Here is a 19,907-nt window from a genome sequence, read left to right as displayed (position 1 = left end):
TTCTTATCCATGTTTCTGTACTCAATACCAGTTCTAACAAATCAGCATTGTTTTAAAGTGACATGATAAAGCAAAAAATGAGATTAAACTAATAAAATAAAATCTGATAAATGAACACATTTTTAACAGAATTAATAATAATCAGTGTTAAGAGACATTAATATGAATTATTTTCTCTTTTGGACAAGTATGTGATTGCATAAAAGAACCAAGAAAATATTTTCTGATTTACTTGCTATACAACCTGTCCTGCTATTATTGGCAACGTCCATGCAGACAGGCTGCAGTTAAAAGCCTAGCCATATTACTCAATTCAATGATAGTTGGACATCTTAGGATGTTAATGTATGTAGAGACACACACCCAAAAAGTCAGAAGTACTGCCAAAATCCACACAGACTGCTTTATTTCATCTTTATGTATTTTAATATCTTTATCTTTGTCCTTATATCTTTTTTCATTCAAGCTGATCGAACTTAATGCCATACACATTTGGAGCAGAAGACAAAAATGAAAACATGTAAAATTATGAAGATTGGCCCATTTTTTAAAAAAGAAGCATTGATTTTGAAAAGCTGGAAGAAATCTCCAAGTTCACTGGTGTCTTAATATTCTTCATATTCTTAAAATACAGCAATGTGCAATACATTCACAGTATGTTATGTAAATTAACTTGAACTGGGGCAGCTGAAAAACCCCCATTACACTAGATCAAAGAAACTAATTATTTTACTTTTTACTTAGAGTTACAAGGAACAAAAGCTTCTTAATTTTTCTGTGAAAAACAAAACCCAGTTTTAATCACATATATATATTAACATTATTAAAATGAATAAAAACCTTGGTAAGTTTTTCAAAATGCTCTTCCTGATACAGTGAATTTAACCGTGATACTTTACTGCATTAAATCTCATTATATCAAGACTCACATAAATGTAACATAGGTGAAGTATCATAAATCTACAAAAGAGGCTCCAAAACAATTAATAGCTATTACAATATCAATCATCATCGGTGGTTTTTACTTTTATCTTGCTTTCTAGTTAGCTGTCTTCCTTACACTGTCAGTTCAGTTAGAATATTTCACCTACACCTCACAATATGTCGAAAGGAAGTAGACTCATGCTGTGAAAAGCTGGTAATTTTATTGGGTTCCTCTACCTTTAAAAAATCTGTTACTTGGCCAAGTCTGGTTTCTGAGATCCTTTTTTGCAGGGAAATTGAGGCAAACATTTTTATGTGGCCTATGGTGTCTGCTCACAACAAGAAGAATTTATATACACAAGGATCATTAGTGCAGGGTTGCACCCATTAGGATATAATAACCGTCAGCTAGGACAAAAAACAGATCAGCATCATGCATTCAAACTAACAGACACACATAAAAATACTTGCCAACTACATTTCACATACTAGGAGTATTGCTTTGAATATAAATTTGTACCAAAGTTTTTTAACAGACTCACTTTTAAAAAAAATGAATCTAACTGTAAAAAACAGATTCCCTACTGCACAGATTTTTCACATACTCTGTTTTATCACTTCAAAAATGTAAACCACAGAAAAGCTGGGGATTTAAAGCATACTGTGTGCAGTCTACATGCAAATGTAGAACTTAGAGGTTAAATATGAAAAAGATACTTCTCTCCTCTTAACCAGCTTAAATACCAAGAGTCTTAAGGCTGACTCTGATATACAGCCTCACTCCTACTAAACACATTTTGGTGAAATTGGGATTTAAGTCCTGCTGACAGAGCTTACATCTACTCAGCAGTATCAAACCACTTAATGTGACAATTAAACTATGAAATATGAAGAAATCACCTTAACTGCTCCCTAATGATAAACCAGAAATATATTATTTAAATAAAAAGAGCTTGCCAAAGGTACATTTATTTGACCTGGAAGTACTTCATTGTTTTATGTAGTACATTCTGCTGAATAAAGCTTGATTTCATGGGAACATGAAGCCTGTCACTGGGAAATTTCAATTAAATCATGACTGATCTAGTCAGTTAGAAAATGACAACGATTGTTAAATATAAATCCCTACTTGGCAAAACTGCCTAAAATATCCCAATTGCTCTGGTTTACTTCTGACAAATTGATATATTTTGAACTTATTTAAAGGTTTTCTCCAGTATTTAACTATCATGCAACAAAGAAAACATTAAAATATACATTACAAAGAAGCACCATGGGCACAATGTAGGTTTAGAAGACTAAGAAAGCTCAACTCCTGCAAGAAGTCATGAGCAAAAGACTCTGGCACTAATGTTAACTTACCCACATCAGGCTGGATGCCCAAGGCAGATTCACAAAAACATATGTTGTGAATTTTCCAGAACAAAGAAAATAACTTTTAAAGAAAATTGTTTCCCAACTTCTGAGATGGGTATGCAGCTATCTCTATAGTATACAATATATATAGTATGTATTCATGTAATATTTTGTGTAGGTGGAAAACTCACACAACTTTGGAACAACAGTTTTTAAACCTTTATAATCTATACTTCCATCCTGCAAAATATTTTAGCTGAAACCCCAATGAAACTCTTTTCACATAGTGCAAGTAAGAAATATTCCAAAGCATTTACCTTTATCCAGAAGTATTTCCAAAGTATAATAGAGAAAGGAACAGCAAAACTATTTGTGCTGCATGATATGGTTAAAACACAAATTGGGATTCAGAAATTCTGAGCACACGAAGGTCTGCAGATTAGAGCTGCTTTGGAATAGTTTTCCTTATACATATAAAGCATAGTCTTTCAGATGCTAAGAAAAGTGCCTGGTTAACAATGATACTGTTCTCTAAAGTTTAGGTGTGCCATAAATCATAAATTGCACTAAGACAATGCAACCTATTTATATAACTTCTATGGCCTCTCATTAGAGGAAGACCACATAGAAATCACAGGAGGATTGGAAACGTAATATAGAATTAGAATGATTATTGGACTGATCATCAGTCTGAGTGAGTTAATCTGCTGTTCATGTTCACATTCTTCCAATTATTTACTCCAATATGTTGACAATGGAGCGTAAATCACAAAGTTGGAGAAGACCAATCAAACACTTTTCAACTGGTTAACTGACATTGTACAGTAGTATCGTGACCACGTTCTTTCTAGAAAGTTGGTCCCCTCCTACAATGTCATGCAAAAAATTTTGATGCAGAGTGGCATGATAGTTATTTGCATTGCTCACCATCAGAATATCATTACTGTGACACTACAATAAAAATGTATTCCACATTTGAGGAGGAACCAAAAAAACCCCAATAATGAAGGTGAATCTACAAAAGCAGATGGCATGACCTATGCTTTTGTCCTGGTTTCAGCTGGGATAGAGTTAATTTTCTCCCTAGTAGCTGGTATAGTGCTGTGTTTTGGATTTTAGTATGAGAATAATATTGATAACACACTGATGTTTTAGTTGTTGCTAAGTGGTGTTTACACTACTCAAGGACTTTTCAGCTTCCCATGCTCTGCCGGGTGCACAAGAAACTGGGAGGGGGCACAGCCAAGATAGTTGATCCAACTGGCCAAAGGGCTATTTCATACCATATGGCGTCATGCTCAGTATAGAAACTGGGGGGAGTTGGCTGGGGGGCAGCGATCGCTGCACGGGGACTGGCTGGGCATTGGTCAGCGGGTGGTGAGCGGTTGTATCACTTGTTTTTTCCTGGGTTTTGTTCCTCTCTTGCTCTCTTGTAGTTTTCCTTCTCATTAGTTTTTTGTGTGTTTGTGTTGCAATTATTAAGCTGTTCTTATCTCAACCCATGAGTTTTCTTACTTTTGCTCTTTTGATTCTCTCCCCCATCCCACCAGGGGGGAGAGTGAGCGAGCGGCTCTGTGGTACTTAATTGCCAACTGGGGCTAAACCCCAACAGCTTTTTAACAAAATCCATTCTAATCCATCCCATCTAAGTGTGATCAAATACATTTCTCTAATATTTTCAAAGCTTAATGTGCCTCTGCATAGGTAATTCATATTGTTGGTGAACACAAGAATGTTTCAAATGCACAATAAACATATCAGGTCCTCATACGTGCTATTACAGGATGGCCAGTGCTACTCTGATTTCATAAATGGAGTCTCAGACATTATATTTAATTGCTTAAAAATCTAGAAAGGAAAAAAAATACTAAATTAGCATTAGAAATAGTCTCAATGCCAAGGATCAGCGTTAAATTCTCCCCTTTGCCATATAGGCTAAGTTCTGTCAGCGTTGCAGTGCTGCAGTGTTAAACTCTTGCCTTGGTAAATGTACTAGCAAAGCCTGCAGCTATTCCGCATGGAGTAATATGGCACTTTATTGCCAGAAAGAGTGCAACAAGCTATAAAGTGTGCATCTGGTGTGATCTACTGCATCTCATAGATTCGGTCCCAAGGAAAATATACCAGTACATGAGACAATCTAGTTAATGCATCCTGATGGAAATCAGGGGTATTAGACAGTGAACTATTTCCAGCAATGTACAGAAGCAGAACTTCTGGTGCCCCAGAATTTTAGTGGCAAAATGCAGGTACTATGGAAGTAGGGAGGGATTTGGGAGGATCACTCTTTTGGACATAGGATCTATGTTGTATCTACATCCCATTTTCTGTAACTAAAACTTCTTTTCATCTGGGCTGCCCCACAATTTTGCTAGTTTACTCTTGAACAAAGATCTCAGTAGCTCATGGGAAGCTGGCACAGGTGATGTAAACTGCAGAAAAGAGTATTATTATGTGTTTTCCAGTATACTGCTATTGTTAGCTACTACATTGGGAACTGCCTGAGTGATTGGAATGTTGTCCTGTAAAAAGTTGGGACCAGTGCCCACAGAGGGACTTCGCATACAGTTATAATCAGCATTTTCCATTAGAAATAGAACCGAAACACCTCACTGTGGCGTGAGTTGTAATATTTCAACAGCAAAGCCACACAAGTAGTCTTGAGCCACAAGTTTGTCTCTCAAGCTGTAATATTTCAGCTGAACAATTATAAGAAAAGACAGAAGTGCATTGATATGAAATGGAGATTACTTCTCTAAGTGTGTGGTGTTAAAGCATGTTCCTTACCTAACAGCTGATCTCCACTATTCCTTATCTCTTCTTTATAAAGGTTTTAAGAAAAGGCAGAGAAGAAGCCTTGAAAATAATCTCAAACCTATGCAAAATGTGGTTATTGCTATTTGATTTTTAAATATAAATATGAATCCTATACAGCATACTGAGACAGATTTTCTGTCTGCTTCTTCTGCTCAGGAAATGAATATTATTAATAGTGGTCTGATCAGAAACTATATTACCCTCTTCAGTACCAGATTCACCAATAAAATTTGTTAGTGTTCTCAGAACATTACAGCACCTAGGATTTCTCCTCCTCTCCCGCCTACCAAAAAGCTGAGTATTAGGACAGGTGCAGCATGACAATGTTAACTTTCCCTCTGCAGCATATAATACCAACACTATCCAAAATAATTATTCAGTTTTAGGTTGTCTTCTCCCCAGACTGTACTCAGATACAGCAAGAATTTAAACTTATCTGCAAAGGATGAACTTCACTCTCTCAAACAAACATGTGTGGGAGATTCCCTTCCTGAAGTGTGGCAGCTGGCTCATTATCAAATGCAAACTGAAACATCTGGGTGCCAGATATGGTCACTTGCTTGTTTTGCACTGCAGAGCTATCTACAGAATATGCTGTGGAGCTATTTACTTTAATTTGAGAGGGTAATCCTATAGATGCAGAAATCTCACACTGTTTTAAAAAAGGATGTAATTTTTCTTGTGATTACTCTTGTTTTGTCTTCTCTAGAATTTTGCGTGCATCTGTATGCATAAGGCAGTTCAGTTGAGGACAGTTTTTCTATATCTGTATTTCTGTAACTGCTACTTAAGGTAGAGTAACCAGTACACTATACATAGACAGTAATTCATTTGTACATGGCTTTTCAACAAACATGGTCAGAAAAACTTGAAATAAAATTAGATATCCTTTTTTTTCAATTCAACTTCCTTTTGCTTCAAGTTTCTTCATTCTCTGTTGCAAACTGCCAAAGACCATTAACTTTTCTCTTCCCTGTCTTTCGCATACTGAATTATGCAATGGAAATCTGCTTGAAAAAAGGGATGAGTGCTTAATTGTCATGTTTCTTAGAGGTAGCTCTTTGTAACTTCGCTTTGTTAAAAAAAAAAAAAAGAACTTTGACATTCATCACCCAATGATCATACACTTCTTTGGTTAGGTGTTGTCATGAGCTTTTTAGCTTATTATGATCTTTTTTCATCCAGTACGTTGACTGTAGTGGTCTTCAAAGAATTTGTCTGCTGATAGGCAGGACTGCACTCAGATTTAAATTAAACAAAATACTAGGGAATAAGCACACACTAAAAGAGAAACAAGTGTAATTCTACTGTTGTCTTCATTGTAGCATGCATTTCTAAAGATCCTCTCTATAGAACAGATGTTTTCCCTTAGTTTAGTGAACTGTTTTTTTTTCCCTAGATAGTCTCTGCACACAGATCTTGGTTAGAGTCACTCATCCTGCTTTGTAATAGATTTCAAAAAAAAGTTCCACTAAAAGCATTCCCAAATCCCGTTTGTATCTCCTAGCTGCTTCCATAAGCAAGAGGCAGCATATCCTATTGCTGCCTTGAGCAACACATGTGGTGACAGGCCAGTCATTTGCTACCTCAGAATAGAAAGGGTGATGAGTTACAAACTTTTCTTCAGTGACAGCACTTGTTTTTTGTGTCGCTCTTCTACCAACACTCTAATTTTCATTAAACTTGTAGGACTACATTAGCTATGTCTACAACTGCAAGTAGCGTAGTCTTTAGAAATGGATTTGTAGACAGCAACAGCTGGTACTGAGGATCCAATGTCCACACTATACACATTTCAGGGAGGTTTAACTATCTCTCATCTGATGCTGCGGAATTTAAAGCCTGCTACAGGTGGAGACTGCTGACGTGCTCCCAGAGCACATCTTCTCATTTAATTTAATTCTGAAGGTTGTTTGTGCACTCTGAGACTGCTCTGCATTGCTCTGCAATGCAAACACAGCAAAGAGGACAACTGGTAGATTTGATTCAAAAGTGCACTGCCGATTCAAGCTAAAATGCTAGTGCACACATACCCAAATATTTGACTTATTCTTTTCTCTTAAATTTGTTATAAATTGGCCAAAGTGTTTCAAAAGCTATAGAAGTACAGCAAACGACTGAGAGAGAGAGAGAGATAGAGAGAGATGTTCTATTTTAGTAGAACATCATGGTGTGGAAAATAAAAATTCATGAAAACACCTCTGAAGATACTTAAGAATACTACCCAGTTTTTATAATACAGCTGCTATCCTATCCTATGCTGCTGTAATTCCTGACAGCAAATTATTCAAACCTTTAGTAATAGCAGTTTTTTTCCATTTCATTCTGATACCTTTCACACAATACTGGCAGGCACAAAGTTATTCCTTCTTTTCGTTGTTTCCCTCCATCCCAAGAGACATCTGTAAGCCCTTGTGCTTTTACAGTGCTAGATGCTCAAAGGCTCTTCTGAAATTAATAATAATCAATGCCAGCAGCATCTCAACACCCTACCCAGTATTTGCATGTGATGGATGGAAAACAATAGCAAAAAGGAGACATCAACTTGAGTTCTTCCAGCAGTTGTTTTAAATGGTGAATATTTTCCTTTTTTTAATGTGAAAAAGAAATAAACAATATCCTTAAACAATATCTTTTTAAATCCAGAACATAAGCAGAATCTGAATTACCCCAGTGTTCTGAAAAATCTGTATTTCTCTACAGTTGTATTGGCAAACTCAGATAATTTCTACCAGTAATGGAATTTATACACTGAGTAGCCCTACGCTTTGAAAAATGCCATCCAGTAATCATCTTTCTGATTGCTACATGGTAGCTGCATCAGTTTGGGATGTGCTTTTTATACTGCTAATGAAACAAAATTTAAACATTCAACAAATACCAACTGCATGTTTGAAGCCCAAAAGATTTATATACAAACCCTCCATTTAATTTTTGTCAGTGGAGGACTTGCTTAAGAAAAAGGAGGGAACTGTAGGGGAGGAATAGGAAACAGTTTTGAGAAAACACTGTACTGAAAGTGATATGCAAACTGAAACGGTACAGAAGGAGTTGTACCTAAATTCGGTTCTGATTATTTAGGTGAAACTTTTACATGTACTGGAATATACTGGAAGGATTATTATTCTGATATCTTAAAGAAGACTATATTCAAAGCCCATTCTGTAATGTAACAAAATTCTCTGAAGGGGCTATGAGAAAATATCCATGCAAATATGATACATTAAGTGTAAGAAACTCTTACCTTGTTGAATATCCTTCATCTCCAGGTGCAAACTGGATATTAAAATTCCTACAGTTTGAGATCGTTTTCCATCCAACAATTTGATAATCTAGAAAGATGATGCAAAATGATCTGAGATCAAATGAACACTCTACAAAGGATTCATTCACATTAACTACAGAAGCTAATTTGTGAATTGAATTCAATGTCTCTCCAAACATCAAACCTTTTTATTAACTAAATGTGGTAGTAAGACCTTCATGTTATCTCTATGCTCTGCACCTTAACAAATGGCTGGATAAATGTAAGCTTGAATTCTCACCAGGTCTAGTAAAGAACATCACCTCTTAGTTGTAGGATGCTATTAAGAAGGAAAAAAAAGGCACATCAAATATTTATTCTGGAATATACTTTCTCCCCCTTCTCCTTAAGGTGGTCAGGGCAGAACTATTTAAGACACTCTGAGTACATCACAAGTTCCTTAGTTTGTCTGCTAGTTTATATTTCAGTGTGAACACATTTAAGTCTATCTTTTTGACAAAGGATCAATTCCTGACCAAGGAGAATTGGAGAATTGTTTTCTTATGCCCTCTCAACACTATTTCTGGAACAATAGGGGCTACTGAAAGGATTTCTTTCACTCTTGTCTGAATGTGCTTCTTCTACACCCTTGACACTTCACAAGGTTTTGAGGATTTTGTTCACATTTTGGATAATGGACACTTGTTAGTTTAATATACTGACATTCAGCCTGTAATCTTTTCAGATGTCAGGTGGGGGAGGAGAAGAAAAAGGAGGGAGGGAAACCTTGAGAAAGTTATTTTGGCTGACTGAAATTAGTGATACTGATGTGGATCAGTCCATAAATAAAGTAATGAAAAGTAAACTATCAGAATTTTAGAAGTGTAGTTCAGATGTTAGAAATGTCAAAACCAAACTTCCCACAATGTTTGGACTGTTGGTATTTGTGATTTTGATTTACGTCATAAGGAAGATATGACAGCAGCACATCACAAAATGCAATACAGACATAAGTTCTTCAAAAAAGAGAAATGTTCAGATCCAAGCAGTTGGCTTACTTCATACTGTTGATGAACAAATACTATTAAAAATACTAACTCATATGTAAAATTAGAACTAATAGCTGTTTTCCCTAAATTTATATTCCTAGTATCTGAACAATATTTCATCTATATGTATCCAAATTTAATGTTAATAGTTGGGTGACACTAATATTTGGATATTTAATAATATTAAAAACTTTAAGTAATTGTTATCCCTTATCCCTGTAATATTCTTATAGATGCTTACACTACAGACAGTTAACTGACAAAATTTAAACTTACTCAGTATGTTTCTTATTTATGTTTTATAGGATTTAGGAATATTAATTGTGCAACTACTTAGTCATTAATCGATATAAAAGTAGATTTGTAGTTGAAAAATACAGGAAAAAGAGAAATGAAGTGGCATTTTCACCTGAAAATGTGAAGTTAGTTCTTATTTACAGAGTACTGAAATTGGACAATACATGAACAAGTTGGAGTACATGCTGCCTTCAACAAAGATCTGACAGATATTTTATGTCCCTGTTGTAGGGACTCAACATTTAAAGAACTTATATTAAAGTAGATGTTGCATATTTTTTGCCAAAATTGGAAATAAAACATATCCTGAGAGTTTTTTTCAGCCTATATGTACAGCACATATGCTGGGTCTTAAGAAAGTAATACTATTTAAAGTGTTTTCTTCAAATGAGAAAGAATTCAGGCTCTTTATCTCCTGAGTACACAAGCAGAGATGATTTGGCTACAAGTTACCATAAATGAATACTCTGTAAGCATCACATCCTCTTGACTGTGATTTTTCAGAGCAAATGTAAGTAACTGCTCAGTTTATCATGGTCATTTTTGAAGCTTTACATGAATTTGCTGAACTCCGCAGCACATTAACTTCTTACAGGGATAATTACAGGCTTGAGTAGTATGCAATTTGTATAGCATTCACTGACCTCCAAGGTGACCTTGTTCAGGGGCAAATTCATAGGTTGTCATAAACCCCATTAGACATGCCTAGTTTGAGGCAAAACCTTTCCAGACTATAGGCGTTGTAGACAATATGACATTTGAAATCATTCCATTAAAGTATTTTTCAGTGCTAATATATTCCCAGATATGCTCAAACTAGCTCACATTGCTAAGCAAGACTTCCTTCTTAAAAGATTAATGAAAAAATTTTAAAGAAGACCCTGTATAACTTTAAAAGCTAAAACAGAGATTCATGTTTTAAAATGGCCAACTAACTGTATGTTCACATGCATTTTAGACAAATGTACACATGGTCACAATTACCAGGCATCAAACTAGACTCAGACTACCTGAAATAGCTTCAACCAACTGAAATCTGTAACTGAAGGCTGATATTTTATTCATTAGAGAGCAAAAACGGAGCAATAAGACAACACAATAGCTTAAACTGGGCACAAAACTACTCTAAAAACACAGTTGTAATGCTAAGTACTTTTGTCATAGATTTTTAGAACCAAGGTGTAACTTGAAAGATTTTGCAACAAAAATATATAATCAGTAGTAAAACAGAGAACATTTTTTCAGAGATAGTAATTTTGCCCCAAATTATGGTTATTCTGGGGAAGTCACTGACAGGGAATTAAATATGTGTGTGAGTTCCAATGGAAAAGGAGACACAAAAAAATCAGCACTTTTCCAGGTCATAAAAACCATAAGGCAAATAAAAGGAAAGTTTGTAAAGACTGCATTGAACTATTTAGTCTATGCTTTTAAAAGACAAATCACTGATCACCTCTCAGCATATTGGGACTGGCTTGTAGCTGGCAGTGACAGGTAAGCAGCTAAAATCCAGCTGACGCCAGTTGATGCTGCTATGCCAGCTGGCAGGGTTTGCCAGCTGCCTGCCGCTCCTCCAGACTATGAATGTATCGTTGTAATGGATGCAGCATCTTCTGGCTCAGTGACAAAATTGTGACTGCTGGTGCTAATTCATTTAATTCACTGATCCATAACTTTATTTGCTCTATGTGGTGTTCCCTGACTACTTTTTATTGTTATTGTTAGTTGATTTGCTGTACACAAATGTGCCTTCTACATCTTTCATATATTTATCATCTAATTTAAAAGTGGAGACATACTGAAGCTCGAATACATTCATAAATTATTCTGTCATTCCCAATAAAAGGTGTTTCTCTAGTGTAGCCAGAAATGTATTTCATTAAATACTATATGACAGACTTCACTGTTTTGTCTAACTGTAATGTCTACATTCTGTCCAGGACACTTACTGGTGCTGAAATCTGAAGAGATTCAGTTTACTTTAGTGATAAAAAGCTAAATCCTTCCTCCTGCTGGTGCATGGGTTCTTTCCATAATATTTAAATTTATTGAGAGAACCCATAAGCTAAAAAGCTGTCCTGCATATCACAGTGTTTCCCTTCATTCCCACTCATTAATTTTTATGGTGGAGTCAACAGCCTGGACCCATAAGTAGTCTGCTGAAGCCCTGTTCAAACAGAGGAAGAATATCCTGCACAAGAAGCAAGTAAGTATGCCCCTCAAGCCATTCTACATAAACACCCCAAGAGGTACCAATGAAATTTCAGAAGCTTAAGACTAGACATTATCTCTTCTATTCCTACTCAAAGCAGAGCCAAGTTTAACTATTTTTTCTTTAATATGGATGAACCATAGCTTTATATTTTTAAAATATTTTTTAAATATTTTAGGAGACATGTAATTCTATTTGCAATTCTATTGGATGAAAACCCCCCGCTATTTTTAGTCTTTTGCTAAAGGACAAGCAAATGGCAATTTCTCAGGATAAAACAGGAGGTAAGAAATGAGCTAGTAAGAAACTTATTTCAGTATCTTTATTCCTATCAAAACTGTAAAACCAAGACAAAGCCACAAAAATAGATTTTTACCCTTCACGGATACTTTCCATACCCTACGTGACGGCAGAGCTTTGTGGTCAACAAGGAAATGCTGTATTCTTTCTTCTCAGTACAGCATAAAAAATAAGAGGAAAGTGAGAGTGCCTCGGAAGAGCATGCACTAGCATTTTACTACTTCCACTCAAGTTTGAACACTGTTTATTATCTTATGCAGACAGCTGAAGATAGTAATTGTGTTTCAACCCTGCAAAGCTTCCAACATTTTCTGCGGTACCTGCCCTTCTTGCGGAAACACAAAATTCATTAATTGTAATTGCTCATTTAGTTAAATGGACAAAAAACTTGCTGACAGACATATCCCTTTCAGTTAAAAAAATGCAATTCACTCAAAATATTGACACTCTTCTTAAATGAGAACACATGTTAATAATTATGTGAAGTCTGTTAGAGATAATAGACAACAGAAAAGCCATTATCTTTAATGTCCTCCTGCGTCTTTGAAATGATAATCATTGCACTAAAGGGCCAAAAATGATTGATGGACTTTCATTTGGAGCATACACCTGACACAAATTACTTGACATTTACTCATTTTTTTGTAAGATGAAGACAGAGTGGCATCATAAACATCCAACTATCCTGTTTCTTGAAAAAGTATAGAAAATACTTGAGTTTTTGAGGATAAGTTACTAACAAGTGCTCAAATATATAGGAAAATCTAAGGCAACTTCAAAATATGTGTAAGTCCAGCAACGGAGCTACAGAATGCACATGGAATAAATCACAGCAAAGGAATGTTCTTTTCTAAATTACCTCTTTTTCAGGCTTACAGGGTATCATAGCTTAATACATAATGAATCATGGTTTTTATTTCATTCCAAAATATATGTCCTAATTCTGCCTTTCTTTTATTTGCTACTACAAGAACAGCAGAACAGCTTTTGGTTCTGCAGTTAACAGGAAAGGGAGAACCTATGGCTTGAAAACAATTATGTGTGCCTATCAGCTTAAAAATGTGCATGGATAGGTACAGACAAGAAATGTTAACAGTTTAGAATGAATGAAAGCAAAATTGTTTGCATGTAAAACTTCAGTCCTTCATCTGACATGAAAACGTCTATAGAAGACTTTCAGAGTCTGGGAAAGATGTTAGATCCTTCAAATTATATTCAAATCTATTGAAAGCTGAGTTCTTTTAAAAACAACTGACAGTTTTTTTTTCAGAAAAATAGCTTGGAGTTTTAATATGCTAATTTATTCAGTTTTCATTGTTTTCATAAACAGCTATGGACCTTAATGGTACTGTACTGAATCTACTTACAGTTGGACATTTTTGGTACATAAAACTTTATAGTTGAAGCCCACTTACAATTTCACAAATGTAACTTAGAATATTTTTTTTTAAATAAACCATACATTCCTAGACAAATGCTTTAATGCGAGTGTTAGTGGATAATACAATAGGTGCAAAAATCATATGTCCAGAATGCTACAACTGAAATCTAAGCATAAGAAAATGTAGAAATGATGATGAAAACAGTCTAGATTAACAGTTGCACTTTCACAAGCATGTCAGTGTTACTTTAAAAATAGGAGTTAAAAATAAGTCATATTCAAAAGGCATTTAAAGTCTAAATGTCCAATAGAATCAATACCTAGATTGAAGTTATATACTAAAATAACCTGATGTATCTAGCCCTTTTTCTTCTTTATTTCCAAGAAGCTGTAACTTCTAAGTAATTTTGAAAGTGGGACCAACTATGTGCAGTTGAAAAAGCTTAACTAAAGACCACAACACCTTACATGACATAAATACTTTTAGATCCCATGTATATTGCCAAGCTGCATCATACCAGTAACTTACGTATTTAGATTAAGCTAACTGAATTAGCCAAAACCAGAGAGAAATGTATTTGATTCATATTCAAAGGCACAAGAGCAGGCTGTCCCCAGGTGCCGAAAGATGAGCTGGCGGGGAAGAAAACTGTCCTGGCTGAATAGAGAGCTTTGGCTGGAACTCAGGAAAAAGGGAAGAGTCTACGACCTTTGGAAGAAGGGGCAGGCAACTCAGGAGAACTACAAAGGTGTAGCGAGGTTGTGCAGGGAGAAAATTAGAATGGCCAAAGCTGAGCTAGACATCAATCTGGCTACTGCCGTAAAAGACAACAAAAAATACTTCTTCAAATACATTAGCAGCAAAAGAAAGGCTAAGGAGAATCTCCAGCCCCTATTACATGGGGGAGGGAACAGAGTGACAAAGGATGAGGAAAAGGCTGAGGTACTTAACACCTTCTTCACATCAGTCTTTAATAGCAGGGCCAATTGTTCTCTGGTTACCCAGCCCCCCGAGTCAGAAGATAGGAACAGGGACCAGAATGGAGCCCCCATAATCCAGGGGGAAATGGTTAGTGACCTGCTACACCACTTAGACACTCACAAGTCTATGGGGCCCACCCAAGAGTACTGAAGGAACTGGCAGAAGTGCTCACCAAGCCACTTTCCATCATTTACTAATTACATCATTTACTATTTACATCATTTCCATCATTCAGTTCAGCAAGGCTAAGTGCCAGGTCCTGCACTTGGGCCACAACAACTCCATGCAACACTACAGGCTTGGGGAAGAGTGGCTGGAAAGCTGCCCAGCAGAGAAGGACCTGGGAGTGTTGGTTGACAGCCGCCTGAATATGAGCCAGCAGTGTACCCAGGTGGCCAAGAAAGCCAATGGCATCCTGGCTTGTATCGGAAATAGTGTGTCCAGCAGGAGCAGGGAAGTGATCGTGCCCCTGTACTTGGCACTGGTGAGGCCGCACCTCAAATACTGTGTTCAGTTTTGGGCCCCTCACTACAAGAGAGACATGGAGGTGCTGGAGCGTGTCCAGAGAAGGGCAACGAAGCTGGTGAAGGGTCTGGAGCAGAAGTCCTGTGAGGAGCGGCTGAGGGAACTGGGGTTGTTTAGTCTGGAGAAAAGGAGGCTGAGGGGAGACCTTATTGCTCTCTACAACTACCTGAAAGGAGGTTGTAGAGAGATGGGGGTCGGTCTCTTCTCCCAGGTCACAAGTGATAGGACGAGAGAAAATGGCCTCAAGTTGCGCCAGGGGAGGTTTAGACTGGATATTAGGAAATTTTACTTCACTGAAAGGGTTTTCAAGCATTGGAACAGGCTGCCCAGGGAAGTGGTTGAGTCAGCATCCCTGGAGGTATTTAAAAGACGTTTGGATGAGGTGCTTATGGACATGGTGTAGTGATGGTCTTGGTAGTGTTAGGTTTACGGTTGGACGTGATGATCTTAAAGGTCTTTTCCAACCTATAGGATTCTGTGATTCTGTGATATTCTGGCATTAATTAACTTATTTATTTTTGTCCAGTAACTTCAACTTTGCCTGCTGGTAATTCAACCACTTCAAAACTATCCTAAGAAATAAATCCCACTCCTTCTATACATTATTCATCCATCTAGAGTCTCTGGGAAAGTCAGGATGCAAGCCATAGTCTCTTTTCCGTGTCACAGATATCACATCCAAAAAATCACTGCATGGTATTATCTTGTATAAGATTGTAATGCTTTTAGTCTTACACTTCCAAAGCATTCTTATGAGAGAAGAATTACATTTATTAATTCTTAAATATATTACACACTATTTTGCTCTAATATTTGGACATAACTAATATATGCATCTAGACACTAAATTCTCCTCATCCAGAAAATATAAATTCTACTTTCAAGACATAAGACCTAAAAAACTGGAATATTTATTTTGATCATTACCTACATAATACTGTAGAACTTTCATTTACAAGATTGCATATATGCAGAGCAGATAAATGCACAAGAATAAGGGATTCCTGAAATATTTTAGAGGAGGTAGAGTTGGAAAAAAAATAAGAGGTTCTTCCAAAGCTGCTAAATTTTCCAAAGGAGTGCATGATTGAAGAAGCATGAGAAGCCACACGCTTTGCAGAGCTTCTAAGCCCAGATAAGCATTACCATAACAAACTTCAAGAATATATAAGTGTACCAGAAAGGTACATCTGACCTTCATTTAAACGATATTATTTTTACATTGTATCACTATCAAGTGAATGTACTATATTTTTCCAAAATAAGTTAACATATGCCTAAAAATAAATAAAATCACACTCTGTGCAGTCCTTTAAGAAGTTATATTACCATTGCTGCTGGAAAGCTCTTAGCTTCCCTTCTTTTTTTCCCACATACTGGTTAGAATACCTTATTTTTTAATAACTGCATTTCAAATTCTAATAATTTCATCCTCGTGTCAGGATGATAGCCTCTAGAAACTAGTGTAACTCAATTAATAAGCCATTTTCTGGCAGGCACGAAAGCAATGAATTTGGGAATCATCAAAGTGCTTCCATTCTGGAAAAAAGGATAGCCAGCTGTTTCTATCCATAGGACAATGGGCAGAAAGTGGACTTTATGCCTTTTAATTGAGTAACAAAATCATGATGTTGGAAAGGCACTCAAAATGTCATCCAAAGCATTTCTGCATTTCAAGACAGTATCAATTATATGTGTATCATTCCAAACAAATTTTCTTAAAGATCTCCCAATACAGAAACACAATTTCCCTAGCCAAAATTGTTCTGCATTCCTTTGGTATCATTACTCTTAGAAAGCTTTTCGTAATTTTTCTTTGCAGCAGCTGCATGCACTTGATGACACTTACTGTGTGTCCCAATCAACCTTCTCTTTTCTAGACTAAACAATCATAATAATTCAATTCTTTTCTCAGAGACTAATTCTACACTTTACATCATTCTCACTCTTCTTGACTCTTTACAGTTAGTAAACATTTTTAATGAAGGGCTGTAGCATCTAAATCTAGATGCAGTTCTTAACTGAGACATGGCAATGAAGTATTGCGAGCAATACTTCTATTGATCTATCAGTTTTGTTTTTCCTTTTTGGTAGTACCAAAATTGGATAATTCATGTTCCTCTTGTAAACCGTTATAATCCCAAGACCCCTTCTGCTAAACTATTACCTAGTCAGTTAGCCAGTTGTACCCCATCTTACTTTTAGGTAGCTGAATATCCTTAACTATATTAACCTTGTGGTTAACTGTATTAGCTTTGTGCTTATCCCTATCTTTCAGACCATATCTCTGATACATGAAAGCTTTCTAAAGGGTCTGCTCCAGTAAATTTGAAGCCTCTCACAACTAGGTGGGGGCTGCAGAGTTAATATTCCATTATCCAGGTCATAAATGAAAATACCAAGGTAACCAGACCCAGCATAAATGCCCACAGAACCCTCAATGTATTCTCCTATTTTGACACTGAGTATACGTATGAGTATAAATATATTCTATATTATAAATATTTATTTCATAGATTATATATTATATTGCAAGTACATTATATAGGAATATAAATATATATAAATATAAATATATACTCAGAAGTTTCCCTTCTGAGCATAACTTGCCAAATGGTACTGGAAAACAAACCATCCATTCCATTTATGTAGAACAAGATTTAGATATTTCTGGCTAAAAATGGTAGATGTCTATCAGCTGTAAGCAACAAAAACACAGCATACAGTGAATATTTTAATCTGTGTTGTCATATGCTGTCTACTATGTGGAAAAATGGGTAAGAATAGAACAAAGTGAAATTTCTATAGGCTTAATGTGATGCTTTCCACAGATGCATTCATTTCACGGACTAAACATACAGATTATTCTGACTGGTTTCACAAAAATAATAATTCTGAAAATAAATTGAATAATATTATTTTATTTGGAACCGGAAAAGAGATGTAAATAGACGGTAAGGCCATCTATTCATTCAGGTCACAATTCAACAGGCCACTAATTGTTAAAGTGCCCTTAGTTTTATAAAGAAGACCCAGTTAAATGAGAAACAATTCCCCTCTAACTTGAAAGATAGTATCTTCCAATTGCGTAAGGAACTTGATTGTGAGGCACCAATGTAATTGTTATTCAAGGAGAAAAGTATTAAGTAATCATGTTTTAATAAGCAATCCTGCACCACCTATTGATCTGTCATTTCTCTAAATATCAAGCAGGCTGAACTTAGTTTGCATAAGATGGTATGAGATAGGACAAAGTTTGTGCAGAGGAGAAGAGATTTAATGCAGTGAATAGGTCAGCACTAACATGTATTATTAAATAAGATAGCTTACCTATTCCAAACACAAACTACTACTCCAGATTCTATAGCTGTACCTATACCTTGCTCTGGAAGGCTTTTTATAGAACATGAGAAAGGAATTTACAAAGAGATACAAAATGACACAGCATCAGCTGAAAATTATAATAGATGATGAACCTCCCAAGATTCATACGTCTTTCTTAATGTCTGTGAAAGCATCTTTAACCAGACTATACAATTCCATACACCGTGACACCTGTAGCATTCTTAAGACCAGACAAGCACAAATTTCTGTACTGAAGCAGAGAAAAAGATAGTTGTTAAAACCGTAGTAGATAGATATAATTGTTAGAAAAAAGGCAAGAAAAGTTGAGAGCCAAGAAAAAGCATGAGAAAGCACAAATGAAGCCAGCAGAACTGATAGTTTTACATTAATCTACAGGAGCTTTCTGTTACTATCTACTAATAAACCCTCCTGTAACTAAATAAAATGCCTCTCTACTACTGTATCGCTTGCAGCGCACCAAGATTGATCCATTGGAGCCAGCCTACAGACATCTGGGCTTTCAGAGAGACAAAGAAAAACACAGGACCATCTCAGAGGATCAACTGTCTGTAAAAATATTCAGCTGCTACTATGAGTCATTTAACACAGAAGGGTCAAAGACAGGATATACAATAAGAAAATGCTTCTATACTCAATTAAATTCAAATTTCATTTGAATTCTAAAAGCTGATTTATTTTTAATTTTTAAATTGACCAAATGATGGAAAGCTTAATATTATTGACCATGAGTTTTTGAAATTTTCCCAGAAAGCGCTACAATTCCCATGGTTTGTAACACCATGATCATAACCCCATGAGTTTCACCTAAAGACATAGTAATAGATATAACTCTTAATTTATCTCTAAGGGGATTTATTTTTGTATTTTCACAGAGTACTTTAGAGGCACTTTTTTCATTTCATTAATTTCAATAAATATATCCCTAGTCTTAAAATAATAAGTTTACATTTAATAACAAAAGAGAATAATTCAAACAGTGACATAAATAAAGAAGATATCTTTGTAAGAAAATACATTGGTTTCCCACAAGAAAGAGTACTTATTATTATACCATTATTTTCTATATTGTATAGAGTAACTATTATCCAATTCGATTTTGGATAAAGTTAAGAGAGATCATTATAAAATTGTGCTGCTGTAGCAAATAAATTAGCTTACAAAGCAGTAAGGAAAAAGAATAATGCAAGTCATCTTTCAGAATACAGGCCTAATTCTCTGCCTGGTTTGCTGTCATACACCTGGAGAAATAGGTATATTCACTTAATGCTGAGATTTTGAAATACAAAGGTAACTATTTGTGCATATTATTTCTCCATTAAAGCTACATTGGTTACATTCTTCTTCAAAGTTCTTTAGAAACCTGTATTTCCTAATAAATAATTCTTTCTGAAAGAGGTAAATTAATGAAATGTAAAAACAAATTTTAGAAAGAGAGCATCAGAAATGTGAACTAA

The 19,907-nt window shown here is 35.6% G+C and overlaps 1 protein-coding gene across 1 annotated transcript in view; it reads right to left on the bottom strand.

Annotated features, from left to right (window-relative positions):
• Positions 1-19,907, bottom strand: part of LOC140652642 (formin) — a 153,940-nt gene that overhangs the window by 77,472 nt on the left and 56,561 nt on the right. The window contains exon 6 of the mRNA XM_072863665.1: positions 8,342-8,429. Coding sequence (XP_072719766.1) covers positions 8,342-8,429 — 88 coding nt within the window. The remainder of the gene's footprint in view (positions 1-8,341; positions 8,430-19,907) is intronic.

Source organism: Ciconia boyciana, chromosome 6 (genome assembly GCF_034638445.1).
Source record: "Ciconia boyciana chromosome 6, ASM3463844v1, whole genome shotgun sequence".
Lineage (NCBI taxonomy): Eukaryota > Metazoa > Chordata > Aves > Ciconiiformes > Ciconiidae > Ciconia > Ciconia boyciana.
The sequence above is the reverse complement of the archived record's forward strand: the minus strand, read 5'-3'. Positions and strand labels throughout refer to the sequence as shown.